Genomic DNA, 22,652 nt, shown 5'->3' with positions numbered 1-22,652 from the left:
GGCGGCGGAGGCCGCCACTGCTCGGAGAGGGGCCACAGCGCGCCCGAAGGTTCATGCGCCGGGCGGGGACAGGGCCCCGCGCTCGGCTCGCAGCAGGCGCGGCCCGCGGGCGGGGGTCGCGCTTCCCATGGAGGCGCCCGAGCTGGGCCCGGGGCTGGTGCAGCGTCTGGAGCAGCTGGCGACGTGCCCGCTGTGCGGGGGCCCCTTCGAGGACCCGGTGCTGCTGGCGTGCGAGCACAGCTTCTGCCGCGCGTGCCTGGCCCGCCGCTGGGGCGCCCCTCCGGCCGCCGGCGACCCGGCGCCCGTCCCCGCCTGCCCCCGCTGCGGCCAGCCGTGCCCCCGCCGCAGCCTGAGGTCTAACGTGCGGCTGGCGGTGGAGGTGCGCATCAGCCGGGGACTGCGCGACAAGCTGGCCGAGGCGGGCGCCCGCGCGGGGAGGCGCAGGGGGGGCCGCATCCCCACCATGGGCTGCCTGGACCCGCGCGGAGAGGTGAGGCGGGGCCGGGGGCGCGTTGGGGCTGTGGGGGCCGAGGAACGGGGCGGGGTGACAGCAGTACGTGGGGAAGCAAGAGGGGAGCGGGTCTCAGGCGCGCAGAGGAAAGGAGACGGGACGCGGAGCGCGGGAAATGCGGAGGGGCGGGGTCTGAGGGGAGGGGGACTGTGAGGTCTGGGGGGACCGCGGGGGTGGGAAACAGCCTGGGGGAGGGCGCGAGGGGGACGGCGGGGTCTTGGGAGGGGGACGGCGGGGTCTCAGGGGAAGGAGGACGGTGGGGTCTGGGGGGAGGGATGGCGGGGGTGGGAAACAGCCTGGGGGAGGGCGCGAGGGGGACGGCGGGGTCTTGGGAGGGGGACGGTGGGTGTCGGAACCAACCTGGGGGAGGAGGCGGGGGGGGGGAAGGCGGGCTCTGGTGGGGGGGCGGGGCGCGAGAAGCCGGAGCGGAGAGAAGGGCGGCCTGGGGCCATCAGTGGAGGAGGGCAGCGTTCGCCGTGCTGTTGGTGAGCGTCCTGCTCCACTCCTCCCAGGGCCCCTGGCCGGGAGAGGCGACGGCGGAGGCGGGGCCCGTGAGCCTGCAGCCCGGCCTCTGGCCGGGCCCCTCCTCTAACCCTAACCCTAGCCCTAACCCTAACCTTCCCTGCCCCTACTCCCTGCCCGACCCCCAGGCGTCCGGGACTCCTGACTGGCTTCTCCCCAGCAGCCTAGCCGGTCTCAGGTCTTGCTTCCACACTTTGAAGTCTACATAGACCTAATTAGTCCAGGTGTAATTGGCGTGATTAGGCAAATTGCCCCTCCCTTCGCCACCACACTGGGCCGCTCCAGTCATCCCCACTGGACAGTGAGGGGGGAGGGGAGTTCCTGGTGTTTGGAGGGCATCCAGCGCGGTGTCCCGAGCTGCTGGGCCTCCTGGGACACATTGGAGTCCAGCTGCCGCCTAGGCCAGGGTAGAGACACAAAGCCAAGGGCCCAATAAACGCCACTGGGCTTTTATGGCAACAGGGGAAGCAGCTTTATTACAAGGCTTTTATACACCAACTCTTAGCCCCAGGGCTCGGGGGTTTGGTCAGAGTGATGGAGGAGAGGGACACCCTCAGGAAGGCAGATTAGGAGACACAGAATGAGGCCGGGGGACTCTGAAGGGTGAAGGGGGCAAGTCCCAGGTGTGGATGAAGCTGGGGAAGGGGAGGAGGGCGGTGGACGGTGATGGAGGGGAAGGAGGGCCATGAAAGGACAAGGGAAGACTGAGGAAAGGGGGAGCCCAGGGGTGAAGAGGTCACTGTGAGAGGTGCCGGGGCTCACCAACCGAGTCCCAGCTACCTGAGGGAGGGGAGGACAGGAGGGCTGCCCAAGGACAAAGCCCAGAGCTCACATCCATGTTCTCTTCTGCCCATCCCAGGACACGAGGAAGACATGGAGGAGGTGAGTTCCGCTTTACTGCTCCTTCCTTTCTACCACCAGCTGCCACATCCGTCACCTTTTCCGTGGGCTCACCTCTCTGTCCTCACTCACACACAGCTTTTCCGGGCCCCAGAGATGTCAGTGAGGTCGGGGTGGGGGCGTCAGAGGGCAGAGGGTGTCTACGGACTTCCTGACCCTTCTCCCTCACCTGTCCAGACTTGACGCCCCAACACCCAAGTCATCTAACTCAGACGACGACGTCCCCGAAGATTATCCAGTGGTCAAAAACATGCTGCACAGACTGACCGGTAAGGGGGGAGGGAGGGATGCACTGAGTGACAGTCTTCCCTCTCAGACAAGATCGAGTCTCTTCTGGGGTCTGTGGGACTTCCCTGAGGCAGCACTAAGCAGCACACGCTGAGGGGCTGGACCACAGAAACCCACCGTGTCAGCTCTGGGAGTCGAGGCTGGTGTTGGTGGGATGGGCTCCTTCCACGGCCCTGCCTCTCTCCCAGCCTTCCCCCTCAGATGTCCTCTCTGTTGTCTTCTCATTGTTTTCCTTCTGTGCTCATCCATCTCTGGGTCCAAACTTGCTCTTTTTGTAAAGACACCAGTCACATTGGGCCAGGGCCTGCCCTAATGACCTCGTTTTAACTTAATTACCTCTGTAAAGACTCTGTTTCCAACTAAGTTCACATTCTGAGGTCCTGAGAGTCTACAACATTTCTTTTCGGGAGGAACATAATTCGACCCTCAACGTCAATCCTCAGTTCTTCATATTCCAGCAATTCCCCCCTCTTATCTGTCGCGACCCTGGAAGGTCAGCTGCTTCCACCACTCTTGCTCTGTCTCTGCCCCTGGGGCTCTGGACCTTCTCTGCAGCCCCCAGGGGGGTGGGGGTGGGGCTCCTGGCTTGCTACCAAAGCTGCCAGCCAAAGAGGAACCTGTCTGGCTCAGTCGACAGAGCATGCAACGCTTTTGTTTTGTTTTGTTTTCAGTTTTGGGGGGGAGGGGTAGAGGGGAAGAGAGAGAGAATAAATCTCAAGCAGGCTCCACATTCAGTGCAGAGCCTGACGGATTCAGGGCGTGATCCCACGACCCTGGGATCATGACCTAAGCTGAAATCAAGAGTCAGCCACTCAACTGACTGAGCCATCACCCAGGCGCCCCCTCCCCCTCTTTTTTTTGAGCATGCAACTCTTGATCTTCGGGTTTTGAGCTCTAGCCCCACATAGGGTCTAGACATTACCTACAAAAGAACTCTTTAAAAAAAAAAAAAAAAAAGCCTGCCAGGAAAGGTGCCCCACCCTCCTGTTACCTACCATACCCCATAACCCAGGATACTTCTAGCACCCCAATCCAGAAACCTTTCCTCAAAAGCAAACCACACACACAGGGCCGGGATTGTTTCTCTCTCCTCCTCTGCCCCAGGCCACTCCCACTTTTGCCTGGGGTCCCAGCACCCCCTGCCAGTCCTCCTCCTCAGGGCCACCTTCCTTCCGCATCCTGCTGACCCAGTTCCCACGCCCCACCACCATCACAGTAGATGCGGTATCGGTCCTCACTCCTCCCTGGAAGTTGGATCAGCCCCACTCTTCTCCCAACCCCCAACCCAAGCAGCCTCTCCATGATCTTCGCCCTGTGCCGCCTTCGCCAGGCCGGCCAGGGCTTCTCCAGGACGGTTCTACGGAAGCCGCCCGTCCCTGCGGCGGTTGTCTCCTCCCGCTCTGGCCCCACAGCTGCCTCTGGAGCAGTTGGGAGGCCTCTTTGGTGCCCTCTGCTGCGCAGATCCCCCCGCTGACCCTGACCCGGCCCCCCTCTTCCCCTCCGCAGCCGACCTGACCCTGGACCCAGGCACCGCACACCGCCAGCTGCTCATCTCAGCGGACCGCCGCAGCGTCCGGCTGGCCCCGCCGGGGACGCCCGCGCCCCCCGACGGCCCCGCGCGCTTCGACCAGCTCCCGGCGGTGCTGGGCGCGCAGGGCTTCGGGGCTGGCCGGCACTGCTGGGAGGTGGAGACCGCGGCCGCCGCCGGGGACCAGGAGGACGGGGACCAGGACAGCGGCGAAGCCCGCTACGCCGTGGGCGCGGCCGGCGAGTCGGTGCGGCGCAAGGGCCGCGTGGGGCTGTGCCCGGCGGGGGCCGTGTGGGCCGTGGAGGGCCGCGCCGGCCGCCTGTGGGCGCTCACGGAGCCCGAGCCCACCCCGGTGGGCGGCACGGGGCCCCCGCCGCGGCGCATCCGCGTGGACGTGGACTGGGAGCGCGGCCGAGTGGCCTTCTACGACGGGCGCTCGCTCGACCTGCTCTTCGCCTTCCAGGCGCCCGGGACGCTGGGGCAGCGCGTCTTCCCGCTGCTCTGCACGCGTGACGCCCGCGCCCCGCTGCGCATCGTGCCGGCAGAGGGCTGAGCCGCCTCGCCCCGCCTGTGCCGGGGGCCGCCTCGTCCACACACACCCCCACCCAGCCACAGTCTCTTTTCTCCCAAGCAGGAAGATCTTGGCTGGCCTCCCGCTTCCTGCCCCTCCCTCTGGGACGCTTGCCACCTGCCTCTCCACGGCTGCCTGCTACCCTGGACCTGAGCTGGGGAACAGGCCCTGCCCCCCAATACTGGGCAACAGTGGTGTCCACTACGCAGAGGCCCCACTAGCCAAGCGTTCCCCTCCCACCCCGGCCTCTGCTGGTCTCAGAGGGCCCAGTGCCTTCTCCTCGGGCCACGGTTCCGACTTCCCTGCCCAATCTGGGGTTTATTCACCAGACTCTGGCCTGGGTCTCAGAGTCCTCCATGGAGCTCAATGCCGTTCTGGGGAGGGGGCAGGCCAGCTCTACTCCATGGTGACTGCTTCCTTTGCTCACAGCCTTGTCCCGTTAGGAACCTTCCTGACTCCCCCCTGCACACACAGTAAGCCAAGGCTGCTACCTCCCTTTCCTCTCCTCAGCAGGGGGGGTTGGCCCAAACACCCCAAAACCATCCCTGTACACAGCATCTCATCTCTCCCCATATGTATAAATGGGCCCATATTTAACACTTTTTGAGATGTTGGGTTATTTATTTTGTGCATCTGTGGCAATAAATGAGATCTCAGTGGTGGTATGATTTGACTCATCTCTGCAACTGTGCATGGCAAGAGGCCTAGGAAATGATCTCAAGATCCCAGTAAGGAGTGGGGAGGGCTGGGAGCTGGGCATCTGGGCTGGCAGAAACATCAAAGCCTAGGAAGGAAGGGGTAAGAGTGTAGTGTAGGGGACGTATCCCCATCTCTTTGCTCCCTCCCTTTCGCTTCCTCTCCCAGGGACCCAGGTCCATGGGACAAAGCTGGATCTGTCTCTGAAGCCACAAGATGCAGGAGAAGGCTGGCTCTAGGTGTCCAATCCCCAAGCCAGCTTTGTCAGATCCTGTATCACGTGAGAAGGGTGAGGAGAGGCCATCACTATGTCCTTTTCCATTAAAGGTGATAAAGCAAAGACCTCTCTCTCTCCCAGCCCCTCTGGAGGGCATGAGGGGGTAGGGTTGGGAGCCCACACATCCCACAGGCTTATATAAATACATTACTGGAAGAGCTCCAAGCCAGGATTAACAAGCATAGCTAGGGCAAGATTGCCCGGAATCTAACTGGGACCCTGGCAGTGAAAGCTGGGACTGCTGAAAACCCAATTTAAGTGTTTGGGACTCAAATAGAGAATGCAAGGGGCCAAGAGACTGGATCCCAGGACAGGCAGTTTGGCAGTGAGAACAAAGGGAAGAGACTGGAACCAAGACGCCTGGATCCCAGGAGAGCAGAGGATGAGGACCGGAAGGAGAAATGAGGGCTGGGAGAACCCAGAAGCCTGGGTTCTGGAATAGCAGCAAGTCAGAATTCCAGGATCTCTGTTCACCCTCCTCTCCTCCTCCCTCCGTCAGGCAGAGGAGAGGGCAGGAGGGGGCTGGAGAAGGGGTCAAACCATGGGTTTAGTCCCCAAGTAGCCACATGAATACATTCAGGGCCAGACAGACACAGGAATGGTGGGGCAGAGAGGAATTTAGTGCTGCATTGGCCCTGGAGGAGGCTGGGAGGGGTCAGGAGGCTGGGGAGGGGTGCTGGGGCTCGGTCCTGGGGTCGCACGACGCCGTCCCTTGCGGTGGCCCCGTACACAGTGTGTATGACCACAGCCCTCTTCTTCTTCCTCATCGCTCTCAGTGGAGCTCTCGCCAAAGGCCCGAGGTTTCTCATAAATACAGCAGCCTGGAGTTGGAGGGAGGAGCCCAGTAAAAAAGGGACAAAAGTTAAGATACAGTCAGTTCCTCACCCACCAGATCTCAGTAACAACTGCTTCCACCGTGCAAGACCCAGCTTCCCCAGGCCCACCCCCCGGGGACTCAGGCCCCCAAACCCTCCTCCTGTTGGCCAGGGTCTAAAGCCTCGCTTCTGCCCGCTGATGCCTCCTGATTTCAGGCCCTGGTCTGTCCCAGGACAAGCCCTCCCTCCCTTTTCCTCCAGTCTTAGCCTCATGTCCCCGATGCCTGGAATCACCGAGGCAGTGACAGGCCCCTGGGCAGGTGTGAACAGGTGTGACAAGTAGACAGTGACAGGCTGTGGGCAGGTGTGAGAGGTGGCAGACGGGCCTGTGGGCATGTGTGAGCAGGTGTGAGCAGGTGGCAGACAGGCCTGGGGCAGGTATGAGCAGGTGGCAGATAGACCTGTGAGCAGGTGTGAGCAGGTGTGAGCAGGTGGCAGACAGGCCTGGGGCAGGTGTGAGCAGGTGGCAGTGACTGGCCCCTGGGCAGGTGTGAGCAGGTGGCAGACAGACCTGTGGGCAGGTGTGAGCAGGTGTGAGCAGGTGGCAGACAGGCCTGGGGGCAGGTGTGAGCAGGTGGCAGTGACAGGCCCCTGGGCAGGTGTGAGCAGGTGGCAGACAGGCCTGGGGCAGGTGTGAGCAGGTGGCAGTGACAGGCCCCTGGGCAGGTGTGAGCAGGTGGCAGACAGACCTGTGGGCAGGTGTGAGCAGGTGGCAGACAGGCCTGGGGGCAGGTGTGAGCAGGTGGCAGATGGGCCTGTGGGTAGGTGTGAGCAGGTGTGAGCAGGTGGCAGCAACAGGCCTGGGGGCAGGTGTGAGCAGGTGGCAGATGGGCCTGTGGGTAGGTGTGAGCAGGTGTGAGCAGGTGGCAGCAACAGGCCTGGGGGCAGGTGTGAGCAGGTGGCAGATGGGCCTGGGGCAGGTGTGAGAAGGTGGCAGCAACAGGCCTGTGGGCAGGTGTGAGCAGATGGCAGACAGACCTGTGGGCATGTGTGAGCAGGTGGCAGTGACAGGCCCCTGGGCAGGTGTGAGCAGGTGGCAGACAGACCTGTGGGCAGGTGTGAGCAGGTGTGAGCAGGTGGCAGACAGGCCTGGGGGCAGGTGTGAGCAGGTGGCAGCGACAGGCCCCTGGGCAGGTGTGAGCAGGTGGCAGACAGGTCTGTGGGCAGGTGTGAGCAGGTGTGAGCAGGTGAAAAGAGGCCTGGGAGCCGGTGTGAGCAGGTGGCAGACAGGCCTGTGGGCAGGTGTGAGCAGATGGAAGAGGGAAACACTCACACTTTGATGAGCGGCGTCCCATGTGCTCGTTGTCCACAGTGTCACTCGTCCATTCTACCTTCTTCTCTGGCTTCCGCTTCCGTAGTTTGATGGTCAGGCTCCGGTTCTCCTGGAAGGTTAAGAAGGACAGACAGACACAGCTAGCTCCCTCCTCCTGACCTGCCCAGCTCCCTCCCGAGGGCCCGGTTCAGTTAGTGCCCCAGACAGACCAACAGAGGAGCCGAGTGCAGGGAAAGGGCAACTGGAGCAGGTCTCTGACCTCAAGGAGACCCTTGGGGGGTTGTGACAACTGCTAGGACATGGGGAAGACACAGTTCCTAACCTAGGGAAGGTCCCAGCAAGTCTTCAAAGGAAAACATAATCCTCGCTGTTTCTCCGTCTTCCTCCCCAAATCCTCCTCGGTGGTATTAGTACCTGAGCACGATCTCCTCAGTCCCCAGTACCTAACCCTTGACTCCCATAGAGAAAGAACCACGTCCTGATCTCTCCCATCCTCAAGCCCGGCGCTCCCCTCTTCTTACCTACCTACCCCCTCGCACCCACGCGTCCCCCCATAACCCGGGGGTAACGACTACACCCTCTTTCTGAAAGCAACTCAACCCGTTCTTGCAGGCAGGCTACTTGTGTCTCTATTTCTCAACAGTTCTCCCATCTCGCCCTTCTCCTTCCCGCGACCCCTGCACCTCCCTTCACGCCCACCCCTTGCACAAACACGTGCTGGCAGCTGTGCTGGCGGCCAGCCTGCCTGCAGCCAAGCCTTCGCATGGAGCCCTTCGATCCCCCCGCCCCCCCCCACCCCAACACCCCGAGCTCCGGTCCCTGGGTCTCCAGCCCCGCCCGCGCGCAGCAGCTCCTGCGCCCCGACTCTAACTCTCTGTCACGTGTCGCCTGAGTAGCCTCCGGCAGCATCTCTACCGCTGCCCAAAGCCCCAGTACTGGCGACTGTCCCCGGCCCAGGTATCCGACCCCACTCGGCCCACAGCCCTATCCCCTCCCTCCCGGTATCACCGCCCCCCCCCGCCTTTCTCACGGGCTCGGTTGTCACGGTAACCGTTGTCTCAGTGACGGTCTCACTCAGCCCGGCCCCTGCCTCGGCCATGGCTAAGGCTGAGGACAGGGAGGAGGGGAGGAAGGGGGACGACACGCCCTTCCTTTTCTCTGTGTCTCAGGGTTCTAAGCGGGCCGGGCCGGACTCAGGGTGGCAGCCAGGATCCTCCACCTTCTTTTTTCCCCCTCCTCCTGGGCCTCCGTTTCCCCACCCCTGGGGAGAACCTGTCCAACCCCACTTCCGGCCCGCTGCTTCCGGGTGTGACGCACTCCGTAGTTCCCCTTCTCCCTTCCACGGCACTGCACGCGTCTAAGCGCAGGCGTCGCCGGATTAGTTCCGCCGTAACGTGACAGTGCGCAGGCGCCGCCAGCAGGAGCCACTGACTTGGCGGAAGAGGCGTCACTGCGGGTGTGGCGCGTGGGCGGCGGGGCGCAAGCGCTGCAGAGTAGCGCCAGGAGGGGCGGTCCGGAAGGGCAGATCCCGTGGGGCGCCGCAGCGCGGGTGTGGGGATGCGGGATAGGGGTGCGGCCCCCGGTGCAGTGGGAGCGGATGCGGATGCTGCCCGGTGCAGTGGGGTTGGGGGTACGGGATGGGGGTGCAGGTGCAGGGGAGAACATCTGTCCTGGCGGTAGTAACCACCCCGCCTGAGCGGGTCTTCCGTTTCCTTGCCTCTGGGAATGGAGAATTGGGCCCCAGGAGCAGGGAGAAGCACTCGATCACGAATGGGTTGTGGGGTGGGGGGCACCTGAGTGGCTCAGTCCTGGAGCGCCAGACCCTTGATTACCAGTTGGGTCATGATCCCAGGATCGTGGGATGGAGTCCTTCGTGGGGCTCCGCACTCACAGCGCAGACCTTGTGTGAACTTCTTTGTCTCTCAATATAAATAAACCTTAAAAAATAAAGTAAATAAAAGGATGGGTTCTGGCGGTCGCCCTGTGTGTGTGCAGGTGTTGGGGCAAGGTCCTTAATGGGGCCTTCAACCGGGATTGTTGCTGGCTCTGTGTTCGGCCTTACAGCTCCCAGCCTGATGGGGAAGCCCTGAAGGGGAAGCTGTAGGACTAACATCTTAGACACTGAAAGATACTAATCTCTTCTGTGAAACTGAATTTACTTACTTCTTGCCAGCACGCTCTCTGGGGTGGAGGGGAGTACGATCAAGCACAGAAATGGTCGTAAGTTTGTGTGATGATAGAAACAGGTGCATGTTTCTAAGGAAGCAAAGAGGGGTAAAAGGAACTGGAAGGCAGCAAATGGCTTTTTGTTTGGTAGAGAGCTGTTTACAAATTCAGTGTGTGCACTGAAGAAAATGCAGTTTTGCGTTGCTTGGGATGTAAGAGGAGTATCAGGTGAGGCTTGGCAGGTAGGTGCGTTTATGCAGGAGGTCCTGTATGTTGCTCAGAAACTTGGACCTTACCCAGTCGGTGTTATGGGCCAGGGGAGGCTTAAAATGGGGTAGATAAAACAGATTTGTTTCAGATTTCAGAAGTGGGGTGGGAAAGTTCAGATGCACAGTAAAGTCTGCCCTGCGCATCCCTCCAAGTTGCTATGGGGGTCAAACAAGACAGGGTAGGGGCACCTGGGTAGCTCAGTCGGCTAAGTGTCTGACTTCGGTGCAGGTCATGATCTCATGGTTGGTGAGTTTGAGCCCCAAATCGGGCTCTGTGCTGATAGCTCGGAGCCTGGAGCCTGCTTCTGATTCTGTGTCTCCCTCTCTCTGCCCCTCCCCTAGTCACACTGTTTCTCTCTCAAAAATAAACTTAAAAAAAAAAAATTAAAAACAAACAACAAGACGGTAAGTTTGAGAGCCCTGAACATATAAAGGCCACACAATTACAAGGTAATCATGGTTACTATCACCCTTTGATCACCATTTAAGCCAAGGAATGCAAAAATACAGATTTCCAGAGTAAATCTGAATATGTTGTGTTTGAACTACAAGTTTTTGGTTCAAACTGATAAAAATCAAGATACAACTCAGCATGTATAGTAAAGCCCATTAAAAAAGACAGTATCTCTGTGCAGTGGGATTCACAAAAAAATACTCTTTTCTTTTTGCCTCTCTATATATGATTACGATGAATATGTATTACATTTATCTCAAGGGCAATAGCAAAACAATTTTCAAAGTGTCAATTGGTACCAAGTACATACTGGTATCCCTTGGTAACAGATGTTTTGTTGTCCAAATTCACATGTCAAGAGATCTGGTTAAGTTACCTGTTGAGTATCCCACTCTCCCAACTCCTCGTTTGTTTCCCTAAACTCAGGAACCAAATACATTTAGTGATGGAAGACTTATAATTACTTTTTTATATTAGTCCCATTCTTGGCTCTTTTTTTTTTCTTTCTTGTTCTAATTTATATTATTTTTTGTAGCTCATATACTCACTGAAAGAACAAATATATCTCTGTAAGTTCATTTAAATTCCTGTCAGAACAAGACATATAAATAACATACAGATGTCTGGCTTATATAAAAAAATATAACTTTAATAAGGAAAAATAGAGTAAGTGTACTCTGGGGACAATGACACATAATAATGTCCTATGGGAGCAAACCATTGCACCTAGGATGGACAAGGGATCTAAGAACCCAATATCCTTCACCTTCAAAGGAAGAGAAGAGGGAGGGATCGCTGAGTTGCCCAGAAAAAAAAATCAAGAGTCTTCTTTCTCCTGAAACCTATGGAGAAAGAAACGAGTCATTATATTTGAGCAAAAGAAGAGGCTCCAGCATAAGACAAGACATTCAATTAAAAGATCAAAGGAGGAGGGACACCTGGGTGGCTCAGTCGGTTGAGCATCAGGCTCAGTTGACAGTGTGGAGCCTGCTTGGGACTCTGTCTCCCTCTCTCTCTGCCCCTCCTCTGCTCACACTCTCTCTTTCAAAAATAAACAACTAAAAAAAAAAAAAGTTAACAAATGGGGCACCTGGCTGGCTGATTCCAGGTGCATGTCACTCTTGATCTCAGGGTTCTGAGTTTGAGCCCCATATTGGGTGTAGAGCTCACTTAAAAATAAAATCTTAGGAGCACTTCCTAAGGTTGGGTGGTTCAATCAGTGGAGCATCTCTTCTTTTAAGTTTATTTGTTTAGTTTGAGAGAGAGCAAGGCGGGGGAGGGGCAGACAGAGAGAATCATAAGCAGGCTCTGCACACAGATCCCAACGTGGGGCTGGAAGTCTGGAACCCTGAGATCACAACCTAAGCCGAAATCAAAAGCGGGACGTATTAACTGGAGCATCTGACTCTTGATTTCGGCTGAGGGCATGATCTCAGGGTCATGGGATCAAGCCCTGTATTGGGCTCTGCGCTGAGCATGGAGCCTGCTTGACATTCCCTCTGTCCCTCTGCCCCTCTCTCTCCCACTTGTGCTCTAAAATAAAATTTTAAAAATAAATAAAGTATGACTTAGAAATTGGGAATTATTAATTATGACAGAAGATATTTGAAAAATAATGAAGTAGAATTCAAAAAAAATTTTTAAGTAACAATAATTGGAATAAACTGAAGACAGAATTAGTGAACTGTAGGAGGCAGAGGCAGCATGATGAGAAAAGGGATGGGAAAAAATGAAACACAGAAGGGGGCTTAATAAACTGATTAGAGCTCTAGAATGTGAAAGTTGAGAACATGGGGTAAAAGCGATATTTAGTGACATAATGGCTGATAATTTTCCAAGGATGACGGAGGAAAATAATCCTGTTTTAGAAAGTCCAGCACAGGATCAAGAAAAGAAAGCACATCCTGATATACTCTGGTGAAACTACAGAACACCAAAGACGAAGGACTGAAGGCACACGCGATTAATGCTCAGAAAAGGAAAACTAACTCGAGTGTAGAGGAAATTCCAACATAACATGCGAGCAATACTCGCCTTCCAGTTTTCCTTTTGCTTTTGCATATCTCAAAAGGGTTAGTTCAGTGGCTATAAAAAGGCTAAGAGAAATGTAATTTTCAAAAATAAAACCCCACAAATCCCCCTATTACCTGAACTGAACAGAAATAAGGGATGGGAACAGAGAAACTAACGGTTTATCCCGCACAGGGAGCAAATCAGCGCATCAATGTGGTTAGTGAACAGAGAAGGGGCAGAAGGCAGCAGGACACGCACCTGCAGCTGGTGCAGGTGTAGAAGACGGTCTGCCCTTCGTCGGCTGAGCGCATCTGCCGGGTGTGGTAGGCCATTCCCTCGTGGCCGCATCGCGAGCAGCGCCGGTCCACCTGGCGGGTCAGCACGGGCGTGTCAGGGTGTCCTGGGGGGCCCACCCGGAACCAGAGCCCACGGTCCTCACACCACACGCTGCTGCTGCAGACACCCCGCTTCCCTCTCCGGGATCTGGGTCCCGATCTCTGCGCTGACGCCTGCATTTCCTCCCCGCGCTCCCTGATGGGGCCAGTCCGCGACGTCGGTTACTTACCACGGGCCCCTGGAACTCAGGGCCCTCGTCCGCCGCCACGGGCACCGCCGTCCCCACCTTGTGGAACACAAACGTGGTCCTGACCACCTTCTGCTCGAAGTCTGCGCGCAGTGAGAACAGGTTATGGACATGGGCGGGGAGGGGGCGCTGACCCCACTCCCCGCGCCCGCAGGCTCCGGCCGCCGCGCCAGCCCCTCACCTCGCACGTCGACGGAAAAGCCACAGCGGATACAGGTGACCGTGTCCTCAACCCCGGGCAGGGGCAGGATGGAGCCGCAGTCCGGACAGAAGTCCAGGTCCGACTGGAAGTGGGAGCGGGAGCGCCCAGAGTCCATGAGCCACACGAGGTAGGGGTCTGTGCGCGAGCTAGCGGCCGGTCTCCCCGCCGGTCTCCCTGTCGGTCCCTGGACGTGGGCGGGCCTCGCCGGTGCCCTCCACCGAGCCCTCCTCCTCTCCGCCCGACCGCGACTGCGCAAAGCGTGTCGCGCAACGCGAGGCGAGCGCCATTGGTTGTGACGTCATACGTGAGCGCGACCGCGACCGGCCTGTCCCCGCGACCCAGCTGCAGGCACCATTTGCTGTGACGTCATAAGTGAGCGCGGCTGTGGCCGGAGGTTCCCGGAGCCGGATCAGGACGTCTGCGGAGGACGCAGGGGCGCTGCCTTCCCCCTGGTTCTGCGGGTTCGGGAAACTGGGTAATGAGCATTGCGCCTCCGGTCGCTCCCCCCCTGAGGATCCAGTCCTGGGATAGTTGTTTCTTGGATCAATCTTTGGGGTGCTGCCTCTGAAAAACGAAGGAGCCTTCCCGAATACTGATTTCTGGGGACTGTGCGGCCCTAGAGCCGGAATTTCCCTCTTGCGGCTGCGCTGAGGATGAAAGCTCAGCTCGGAGTCCGGACCGTCAGGTTCCTGCGCTCCCGGGGCCTCCTGCCCCGCACGCCCGCCTCGGGGGCTGCCCTGGGCCCGAAGAGGAGTGAGCGGGCTTCTTGAGGCGCAGGAGGTGCTGCGGGTGGACCTGGGGAAGCGGGACAGGTCCTGACACGCCTCCTGGTGAGGCCACGGCCGTGGGTAGCGTTTCCCCATGCCGTAGGCTGACTTCGGGTCTGGGACCCACCTCCACCGGGGCCTCCGAATCCTGTCCAGCCAACTGCGAATTGCCGGCGTCCACTGGGTAGACAGTAGACATTTCCGTAATACGTGAGTTAAAACACACAAGACCGACCTGTTTTCATTCGTCTGTAATCTACAGTCTAAAGTAGAAACTCGTGATCCTGAAGGGACGGCTTCTCGTTGGCGGTCCTACTTCCCTCCCAGCCCCACCAGCCCAGCCAAGCTGGTGCCGAGTCCTTTACATATGGAGTGGTGGAGCCACCACTGTACCTTCTGGAGGAGACGAGCTGTGGTTCCCTCCTCGGGAGGCACCCCGCTCCACCGTTTTCTGCAGTAATGGAAACACACAGTAGTGAAGGGATTGAAACTCGGAGCAAGCTACTGAGCAAGACAGGCCCCATAATTTCACTTACCTGGCTGTCACGTGGTCTTAAGGGGGTCTGGTGCTGAGCCCATTGTGTAGGCAGTTTCTATGTGTGTCCTTTGGAAATGGACATCGAAATGAGCTCTTCCCCTCTCTCCCTCCCTTTTCACTTTGACCAGTATTCAGTGCCCAACCACCGTGAGCTGAATACTGTCCTCATGTGCCAGCGTTGTGAGGCGTGGCCCTTTCCCAACACAACCTCACTGATGAGGCACTTATGCCCAGTCTTTAGGCCAAGGCTGGGCTGCAAAGTTGCAGACTATTATCTGACCATCAGGAGCACAAACGATTAGAATGCAGTCCGAGTACTGGGAGGGCAGAGTGAGAGTCAAGGACCAGCACAGGACACGGAAGTGCTTGTACACCTTAAGGGAGACTAGCAAGTGTCCCAGTGAAAAGGGAGATACGGCAGTACAGGGAATGTAAGAGAGGGATGATGTCATGTGATAGGGATGATCAATCAACAGATCATTTTGAGCACTTGGGATCACATACTCATGTTAGATGCTGTGCTAGATTCTGTGTATGGAGAAATAAATAAGGTGGTCATATTTTTAAAATATCAACATGGGTCATTGCAGTGTATGTTACCTAAAAGTTAAATTAAAACAATATAAAAAGGTATTTATAGGCAAACAGGAATGTGCCTAAGAGGTCAGGGAGATCCAATGTTTGATACCAGATTCATTACAATAATATAACCACATTGTGTTTGTAGATATAAATTGTAGTTACCACCCTTTAAGAGTCTAAATTTCAGCATGAAAATGTTAAAAATGATACAGGAATATGGGTGTCACGGTGTAAACCCCGATTGGTTTTCAAATGAATCGTAGAAGTAGAAAGTGTTAAGTGTTCAGAAGGCAAAATCACTGTTACATAGAATCATCCAGAAAGACTTTATAGAGAGCCAGGGCTTGACCTGTGGAAGAGAGATGACTGCCATCTTATAGGGACTTACCATATGTCAAGCATTGTGCGAGGCTCTTCCATCTCAACCACCTTTGTTCTTTATGACCCCTGAGAAGCAGGTTTTTGTCTTACATCTCCATTTTATAGATGAGGAACCTGACTTAGAGATGGCTACTTGCCCTGAGTCACACACCTCAGAAGCCGTGGAATTAGGGCTCAAACAGCTTGGGCAGGCTTCAGAGCCCATGCTCTTTACCATAAATAGCACAAACAGAGGCACAGAGGTGATGTGCCAGACACCCCCAGTGGCTCCACTACGACCTCATAGTGACTCAGACCAGGAATGACACATGAAACATTGGCAGCCTTGTGTAGCCATCAGCCTGACCAATTACAAAAAGTCACCCCAAATTCCTATCCTAAGGGGGTTCAATGGGGAATGGTCTCATAATGGATCTGGGGTGAAGGATGAGTGGCAGTGTAAGGCCGGCAGGTGGAGGGTTGGGCAATCAGATGAGAACAGAGTTTCAGAACAAAAGGTTGGAAGGCAGAGATGCTGTATGTGCTGATAGAGGCGGAGAGGGCCCGGACCAAGAAACTGCAGAAAGAGAACAGACTCCTGACCCTGCGGTGTGGGAGTGTCCCCAGAGAGGGCGGCTGGGACACTGAGCCGTCCAGCGGAGATGTGCCTGTGCAGCGCCTCACCAAGGAGCGGGTCTCTTCCCCCTCCCAGTCCCAGATTCGAGACTCAGAGTGGCTCACGTGGAATCCACGGGACATGTGTGCCTTTTGTTTCTATGAGAAGATTTTATGCTCTTATTAAATTCTCCATCACAGGGATGCAGTGGTTTCCCATGGAGGACATGGCCCTGGAGTAGCCCTGCCTCTTAGCAGGTTTTCTCTTTCTGGGGGGACATGCCCTTGGCCTTGACCAAAACACTTCGGTTTTTTGGTTCAGTCAGTAAGTGAGTAGATGTGTTCTGACACTGCTTATGTGCCAATCTACCTCTGCCTTTTTATCTTCCAGATTGTCCTGGGCTAAAATGTCTACAGACCCCAGGATTGCTACAGGTCAGCTGTCCCCACTGGAGAAGAAAATCTTGGTAAGTAATCTTCATGTCATATGGTTTGGAACTACTAGGAGAAGGAGCCTTGGGTTTAAAACCCTGCCCAGGTGACCCCTGTCTACACTGGAGATGTGTTTCACTATATCTATGCTTGCAAAACAAAACGCTATGTTGAAAGCACCCAATACTATATTTTTAAAGCACTAGTTATTGATTTTGGTGGGGTAATTTAACTTTCAGAGCTCATGGGTTCACCTAGGAGTGATGGAGTAGAAATCACAATTATTACACCCACATATCTTTTCTGGCTGTCAGTAATGAGGGTATGCTCCTGTTTAAATGTGTTCAGAGTGAAAAGATGGTCCCATTATGAAATCCTCTACCTCACTTTGACAGAGTCTGGGTGGTGTGCATGCAACAGCGACAAGACAACTGATAACTCAGAAATACCAGGAGGAGTACGAGACACTGTGTAGGGAGCAGGCTCTTTCTCATGACTACTGGCTTGCCAAAACAGAGTCTTACTATAATAAAAGAATAGTGGAGTTGAGGGAACAAGAGACAGGGTGTGAAATGGAGAAGAAATTGAAGGGGGAAACAACCCAAAGCGTGGAGAGACAAAAACGGTATTATTTGGTTCCTGCGAGGGAGGGGGGACACATAGAAAGTCACATCCAGAGAGCAGGTCAGGTCAGAGAGGTTAAGAATAAGACATGTAGGCCATTACTACAGGCTCCTGGTGAAACCACCTTCCCCAGAATTGTGCCAGAGGAGCACAGCATCCTGAGCGCACAGAGGAGAAAGCAAGTGAGCCAGAGGGAACAGGTACAAATTAAAGGTCACCAGGAACGCATGCTGCGGGGCAGAGAGCTGGGAAAACAGAGACTCAAGGAGGGAGTCTTGAGAAAAGGCCAGAACACGCCGCTGACCCATGGGAGGCACAGGAGAGCAAAGAGAGAGGTGAAGGAGTTTGAAAGCATCACTGCATATCCACTCCTGCAGCCATGCAGTAGAAGTCGGATCAAAGTGAATGTTCTCGTGGAAAAGAATAGAGAAGAAGGGAATACTGCCGTAAAACCACATCAAAGAGAATTCCTAACTATGCCGCCCTTTTTGAGAAGCCAAGTGGGAAAAATAAAAGACTAGTCAAGTTTCAGCGCTTTTAGAATAAAATCATGTCTCCGAAGTGGACTTTGTTTTTTGAACTATTTCCCATCTCTCCCCAGAGTTGGGTGAGGTCGCATCTGTATCACATGGTTCTGGACTTGAAACCTGGCTGTTTTTAGTTGGCCTCTCTGCTCAGGTTGCTAATCCTCTGATGTTGTTTTTCTCCTGTGTTGGGTGGTTGGTCAATGATCTGAGTGAGGGGTTGTTCTCAGACACCTCCCACCTTGCCCCTGCCCCAGCCCACCCAGGACGGGTGTCCTGATGAGACTGCTGAAGGTCAGTGTTGGGTCTTTGATTTCACATTCATAATTTTATCAGGGAGCCACTAATGGGACCCTACAGTTTTGTTTGTTTGAGGAACTTAATTCTGACAGCCTCCTATATGCCAGGTATTATTAGTTACTGGGAGTGAATGAAAAGAGGTCCCTGCCCTTGATTGGTTCACGAGTAATGGCATAGACCACTCCCCACTCACAACGTGGCCTGGGTGATGCTGGAGGCGTGCACAGGCCCTGTGCAAAGGAGGGCACCTGGCCAAGCCCAGCTGAGCAAGGAGGGAGCCCATGGGAGGGGAGTGGTTTCTCAGGTTGCCTCCAGCTCCACACGTGGCCATGAAAGCAACATCTTCCCAGCATTGGATCCACTCAGAGGTAAAGCAAACTCTCTCTCAAACAGATGTCCTCTAACACTCATTGATAACTCAGAAAACAAATTTATGCATTTAGTGGGAATTTCAGTAGCCAAGCAGAATGAAATTTATTGATTTCATTTTCAGTTCATTTTCTTCCCAGATACCTAAAAGTTGGGAAAGTAGGCGTTCAGAGGTGGTGAGTAGAGAATCAGAGACATGGAAAATGCACACCGTGGGGAGTGTCACCCTTCGGCTGTGGGGGTCCTGATGCCCCCCTCCTGGGCCTGCTGCTTGCATCCCCCAGTGATGGGGCTGTCCTGCACTGCTGCTCCTCAGCACGATAGCCACCTCCCACCTGTGCCTCCTGCACACTGCCCTCGCCTTTTCTGGCCTTGCGTCACCATGTCCCAGTGGCGGACCCTCAGCCTTGTAACAGGGTGTATTGTCCAACTTAGAAACCCCAATCAGTAGGGCTAGGGTAAGCCCTTTGAGTTGAGTGGGACTGAAAAGCAACCTGGTACACAACTGTAGGGGCTCCTGGCTGGCTCAGTCGGTGGAGCAGGTGACTCTTGATCTCAGGGTCATGAGTTCGAGCCCCCCGTTGGGTGTACAGATTACTTAAAAAAAAAAAAAAAATCCAGGGACACCTGGTGGCTCAGTTGGTTGCTTGAGTGTCCAACTCTTGTTTTCAGTTCAGGTCAGGATCTCACAGTTCATAGGATTGAGCCCCACATTGGGCTCTGCGCTGACAGCGTGGAGACTGCTTGGGATTTTCTCTCTGCCCCTCCCCGTTCTCTCTCTCTCTCTCTCTCTCTCTCAAAATAAATAAACATTTAAAGAAATACATAACTGTAAGGGATTGTTTACCATGAAGGTTTTCAGTGCTAGACACGGTGAGGTCGGCCTCCCTCTTTCTCCTCCAAATCTAGTGTAAAAGCAGCTGGTGATTGCAAGGTACTTTCACAGCTCATCCATCTCAGAGTAAAAGTCTGGTAAGAGGGCTCAGTTTGGCCAGACCTGACTCCGTCATGTCTACCTCATAGCTCACCTTTTATCTCCTTGAACGGTGTGTGAACAACCATCTTTACCCCAAGCAACCATGAATCATGAGTCACACTTAATGCTTTTCTTTTGTATTCTTTCGTCTTCTCAGTACAAAGTGAATATACAAATGAAAATGTCTATGTCCAGGCACCCACTGCTGAGGCTGAGACCTGGAACCCCCTGTGCTCACATTTACACCCCTCCCTCATCCCTAGAGGCAGTCACTGGCCTGAATTTTGTGGTAATTAACACCTTTCTGTAGTTTTCGTCATCTACGTATGTATTCCTAAGTGACATAATTGTGCATAGTTACCTGTTTATGGCATGTATATAGATGAAAATTATATAATTTACTTTTGTTCATTAATATTTTTTAATTCACCCATGTTGATGTGAAACACTATTTCATTTCCTTTTTTTCCTCTTTGAAGCACGTCTTTTAAAAATTTTTAACGTTTATTTATTTTTGAAAGAGACAGAGCATGAACAGGGAAGAGGCAGAGAGAGAGGGAGACACAGAATCCCAAGCAGGCGCCAGGCTCCGAGCTATCAGCACAGTGTCCCACGTGGTGCTCAGACTCACCAACTGCGAGATCATGACCTGAGCAGAAGTCAGATACCCGACGGACTGAGCCCCCAGGCGCCTCTGATTTGCATGACTTCCCGGATAACATGTTCTCCTGGGTTTTCTCCAGCCTCACTGGTTTCCCTTCTGAGGCTCCTTGGTTGTCCTCCTCCCCTCCCCAGTCTCCTGGTGCTGGGGGTGCGTCAGAGTGACTCATCTCCACGAGCCTCACGAGCTCTACACGGTCTGTTCCCTGAATCTCCACCATCTAAGTGTGTACTTCTTGGGTAGTTCATTCCATGACATGAATATACCACATCTTAATTACCTGCTGTATTGTTGAGGTCATTTCCAATTTTTGGTTTTGTGGGGGTTTTTCACGTTTATTTGAGAGAGAGTGAGTGGGGGAGGGGCAGAGAGAGAAGCCCAAGCAGCCTCCCCAAGGTCAGTGTGGAGCCCGACCTGGGCTCAGTTCCATGAACCAAGAGATCATGACTTGAGCTGAAATCAAGAGTCGGACGCTCAACCAAGTGAGCCACCCAGGCGCCCCTGTTTTTGTGTTTTTTATTCTACAAATAGTACTTCTGTAAACATTTTTGTTTAAGCGTGTTTCTGGGGCACAGTGTGCAGGAGTCTCCAGGGCATCTAGGTTGTGGGACCTTCACATGACAAGCCTGTTCCTGGGGCTTGTTTTCATTCCACTGGTTTTGTGCCCGCAGGCCTGTTCTGTAGAGTCTGTTCAAATATGTGTTGAAAGAAGGAAGGACATTTGTTAACTGCTGGAAACAGCTGTGGCGAAGAGGGCCAAGCCCCCAAATACAGGAACAGGTGATGATGTGCCACTCTACCTTCTTAGGTCCTGTCCGTGCGTTAACATAGTCTTTCTTTGTTCTTACATTTTATTTGAGGTACTAAAATACCTTAATTTGTTTTTTAATACCCTTCAGTAACATTCATGATTTTATTTATCCCCTTTCCAGAACTATCTTTGATGCCTTCCAGACAAGGTCACCCCCATTTTCTCTTCTCAAGGCACCTGGCATCATCATAAAGTTTCACTGAAGTCTGGATAAAAGGGTTCCCAGAGGAGGAGGACAGGGAGCTCACATCCCTGGAGACACTGGTCAGGACCTCTAGCAGTTCTCTGTTGTCTGTGGGACAGGAGTCCAGCTTTCCAGCCCTGAGCACTCCGTGGCTTCAGAGGAGATGCGAGACACTGGAGGCCCATTGACTGATTCATTCCACACGTACTGAATCTTGTCAGTCCACACTGTGCTGACTGACTGATGGAAGGGTGGGTAGGGCAGGGTCCTCCTCATCGTGTGAGCTTGCAATCTCATGGTCCAGATGGGGATCGATAATCCTAGTACAGAAGTAATAAAGCTAATAGAAACATCTAAGTGCCTCAGAAACTGGAGAAGGACTGGCCCTTTGGACTAGAGCTAAAGAGCCCCTTCGTGAAGGTTTACAGCTTTATGGAATAGGTGGATGCCCGTGCTGAAGGGGAGAAGTTTGATAAGCAGATGGGAAAGAGCACGTGGGCCCAGGGAACAGCAGGTGCACAGGACCCACACGTGAGTGGATCTGGGTGAAGGCTAGGGCGGTGCCTGCAGCCAGGAAGAGCTTCCCTGTCTGGACAGGTGGGGATTGTGCAGCAGCAGTCTGGCTCAGTTGGGACGTGCAGAAGAACAAGGATGGGCAAAAGAACATGGAGATTACTGAATTAATACAATAGCATTAAGAATCTGCCATTCAGTGTTTGTGCTGATATCACTGGCATCCACACTTCATTAAAATAGGCTTGGAGGGGCACCTGGGTGGCTCAGTCATTAGTTAAGCATGAGTCATGCTCAGGTCATGATCTCACAGTTTGTGAGTTCAAGCCCCGTGTCGGGCTCTGTGTTGACAGCTCAGAGCCTAAAGCCTGATTCAGATTCTGTGTCTCTCTGCCTCTCCCCCGCCCCCAAAATAAATAAACATTTAAAAAATGGGCTTGGAAATTGAGGGGGAGAGTTGAGTTTTAACAAGATGAAAATGGATCAGGAAGTGCCACAAAGAATATAGCTGTTGGCACAAAAAGGCATGAGCGTACAGTTCTCATCCAGCCAGAACTATTCAAAGGAGAAGTCGCCAGAAAACAGGCTGGAGCCAGGAAAAAAAAAAAAAAGTTGATAGGGATGTGTACTGGTACATCTCTGATGGTAACCAGCCCCACATGGATCTAAAGTGCAGCTGGTTGAGAAGCCTCCCCAGTCCCTTGCACATGTGCCCCATGCCACTGTCATTATGGGGTGATCCCTTGCACAAAGGATGCAGGTGTCCCCTCCCAGCCGGGAGCATTGCTATGGAACCTACATCAGCTGACATGACATAAACAAAGAGTAAGCCCTGTTTTCCTAATGCTCCTGTCACACCACTTGGTTTTTACAAAAGACCTGCGTGAGCACTTGTTCTCCCTAACTGAAAAAAACCTGAAGAGGATTTTGGCCTTTATGAAAACAGTCACTACTTGTACTTACAGGTCTTTGCTAACAGTGAAGCAGCCTGATGCAAGCCTTCAGAAAGTGGCAGAAGCATGCATTTTGTTGGGAGAACAAGGAAGACCGGTGGAGTCAGATCTTGGGGAGGTGGCCTTTGATCACCGTACCCTCATGGTTTCTAAGTTGACAAGCAGTTGCCAAGAGAGGGCCACTAAATAGTTTGTGAATGTTGGTATTTTCCAATACTTGGGTAAGTTTAGCCCAAGCAGCAGACTTGGTGGCTGTGTGCAAACGGTGTAGTTGCAAACTGTTAGGGTTCTCCACGTGATTACGTTTTTACAGTG

At 54.3% G+C, this 22,652-nt stretch overlaps 4 protein-coding genes across 6 annotated transcripts in view; 2 read left to right on the top strand and 2 right to left on the bottom strand.

Annotated features, from left to right (window-relative positions):
- Positions 1 to 127: 127 nt before the first annotated feature.
- RNF39 (ring finger protein 39) lies at positions 128 to 4,850 on the top strand. Of its 2 annotated transcripts, XM_047102515.1 has the most exons (5): positions 128 to 490; positions 1,893 to 1,915; positions 2,111 to 2,202; positions 3,728 to 4,014; positions 4,213 to 4,850. In XM_047102515.1, exons 1-5 carry the CDS (start codon positions 128 to 130, stop codon positions 4,300 to 4,302), a joined length of 855 nt encoding a protein of 284 aa, XP_046958471.1. In that variant the 3' UTR covers positions 4,303 to 4,850. The 2 variants fall into 2 exon arrangements, with proteins under 2 accessions (XP_046958471.1, XP_046958469.1); XM_047102513.1 differs by having other exon boundaries at positions 3,728 to 4,850.
- Positions 4,851 to 4,920: 70 nt separating this feature from the next.
- PPP1R11 (protein phosphatase 1 regulatory inhibitor subunit 11) lies at positions 4,921 to 8,707 on the bottom strand. Its single transcript, XM_047102516.1, has 3 exons — positions 8,472 to 8,707; positions 7,442 to 7,550; positions 4,921 to 6,114 (listed from the first exon to the last, which is right to left on the bottom strand). Exons 1-3 carry the CDS (start codon positions 8,538 to 8,540, stop codon positions 5,912 to 5,914), a joined length of 381 nt encoding a protein of 126 aa, XP_046958472.1. The 5' UTR covers positions 8,541 to 8,707; the 3' UTR covers positions 4,921 to 5,911.
- A 2,251-nt stretch (positions 8,708 to 10,958) lies between these two features.
- On the bottom strand, positions 10,959 to 13,360 carry POLR1H (RNA polymerase I subunit H). The gene is made up of 4 exons (XM_047102164.1): positions 13,108 to 13,360; positions 12,909 to 13,009; positions 12,602 to 12,711; positions 10,959 to 11,172 (listed from the first exon to the last, which is right to left on the bottom strand). The coding sequence occupies exons 1-4, from the start codon at positions 13,241 to 13,243 to the stop codon at positions 11,148 to 11,150; spliced, it is 372 nt and encodes a 123-aa protein (XP_046958120.1). The 5' UTR covers positions 13,244 to 13,360; the 3' UTR covers positions 10,959 to 11,147.
- A 148-nt stretch (positions 13,361 to 13,508) lies between these two features.
- The window catches only part of ZFP57 (ZFP57 zinc finger protein), a 23,043-nt gene continuing 13,899 nt past the window's right edge, over positions 13,509 to 22,652 (top strand). Inside the window, exons 1-2 of one of the 2 annotated variants that reach the window (XM_047102320.1) lie at positions 13,509 to 13,603; positions 16,382 to 16,457. In XM_047102320.1, coding sequence (XP_046958276.1) covers positions 16,398 to 16,457 — 60 coding nt within the window. In that variant the 5' untranslated portion in view covers positions 13,509 to 13,603; positions 16,382 to 16,397. The other variant, XM_047102321.1, reaches the window with a different exon arrangement.

This window comes from Lynx rufus, unplaced genomic scaffold, assembly GCF_022079265.1.
Source record: "Lynx rufus isolate CCGP_SWC_20201006 ecotype Redwood Valley unplaced genomic scaffold, mLynRuf1.p SCAF_6, whole genome shotgun sequence".
Taxonomy (NCBI): domain Eukaryota; kingdom Metazoa; phylum Chordata; class Mammalia; order Carnivora; family Felidae; genus Lynx; species Lynx rufus.
Note: the sequence above shows the minus strand (reverse complement) of the source record. Positions and strands in the feature narration are given on the sequence as shown.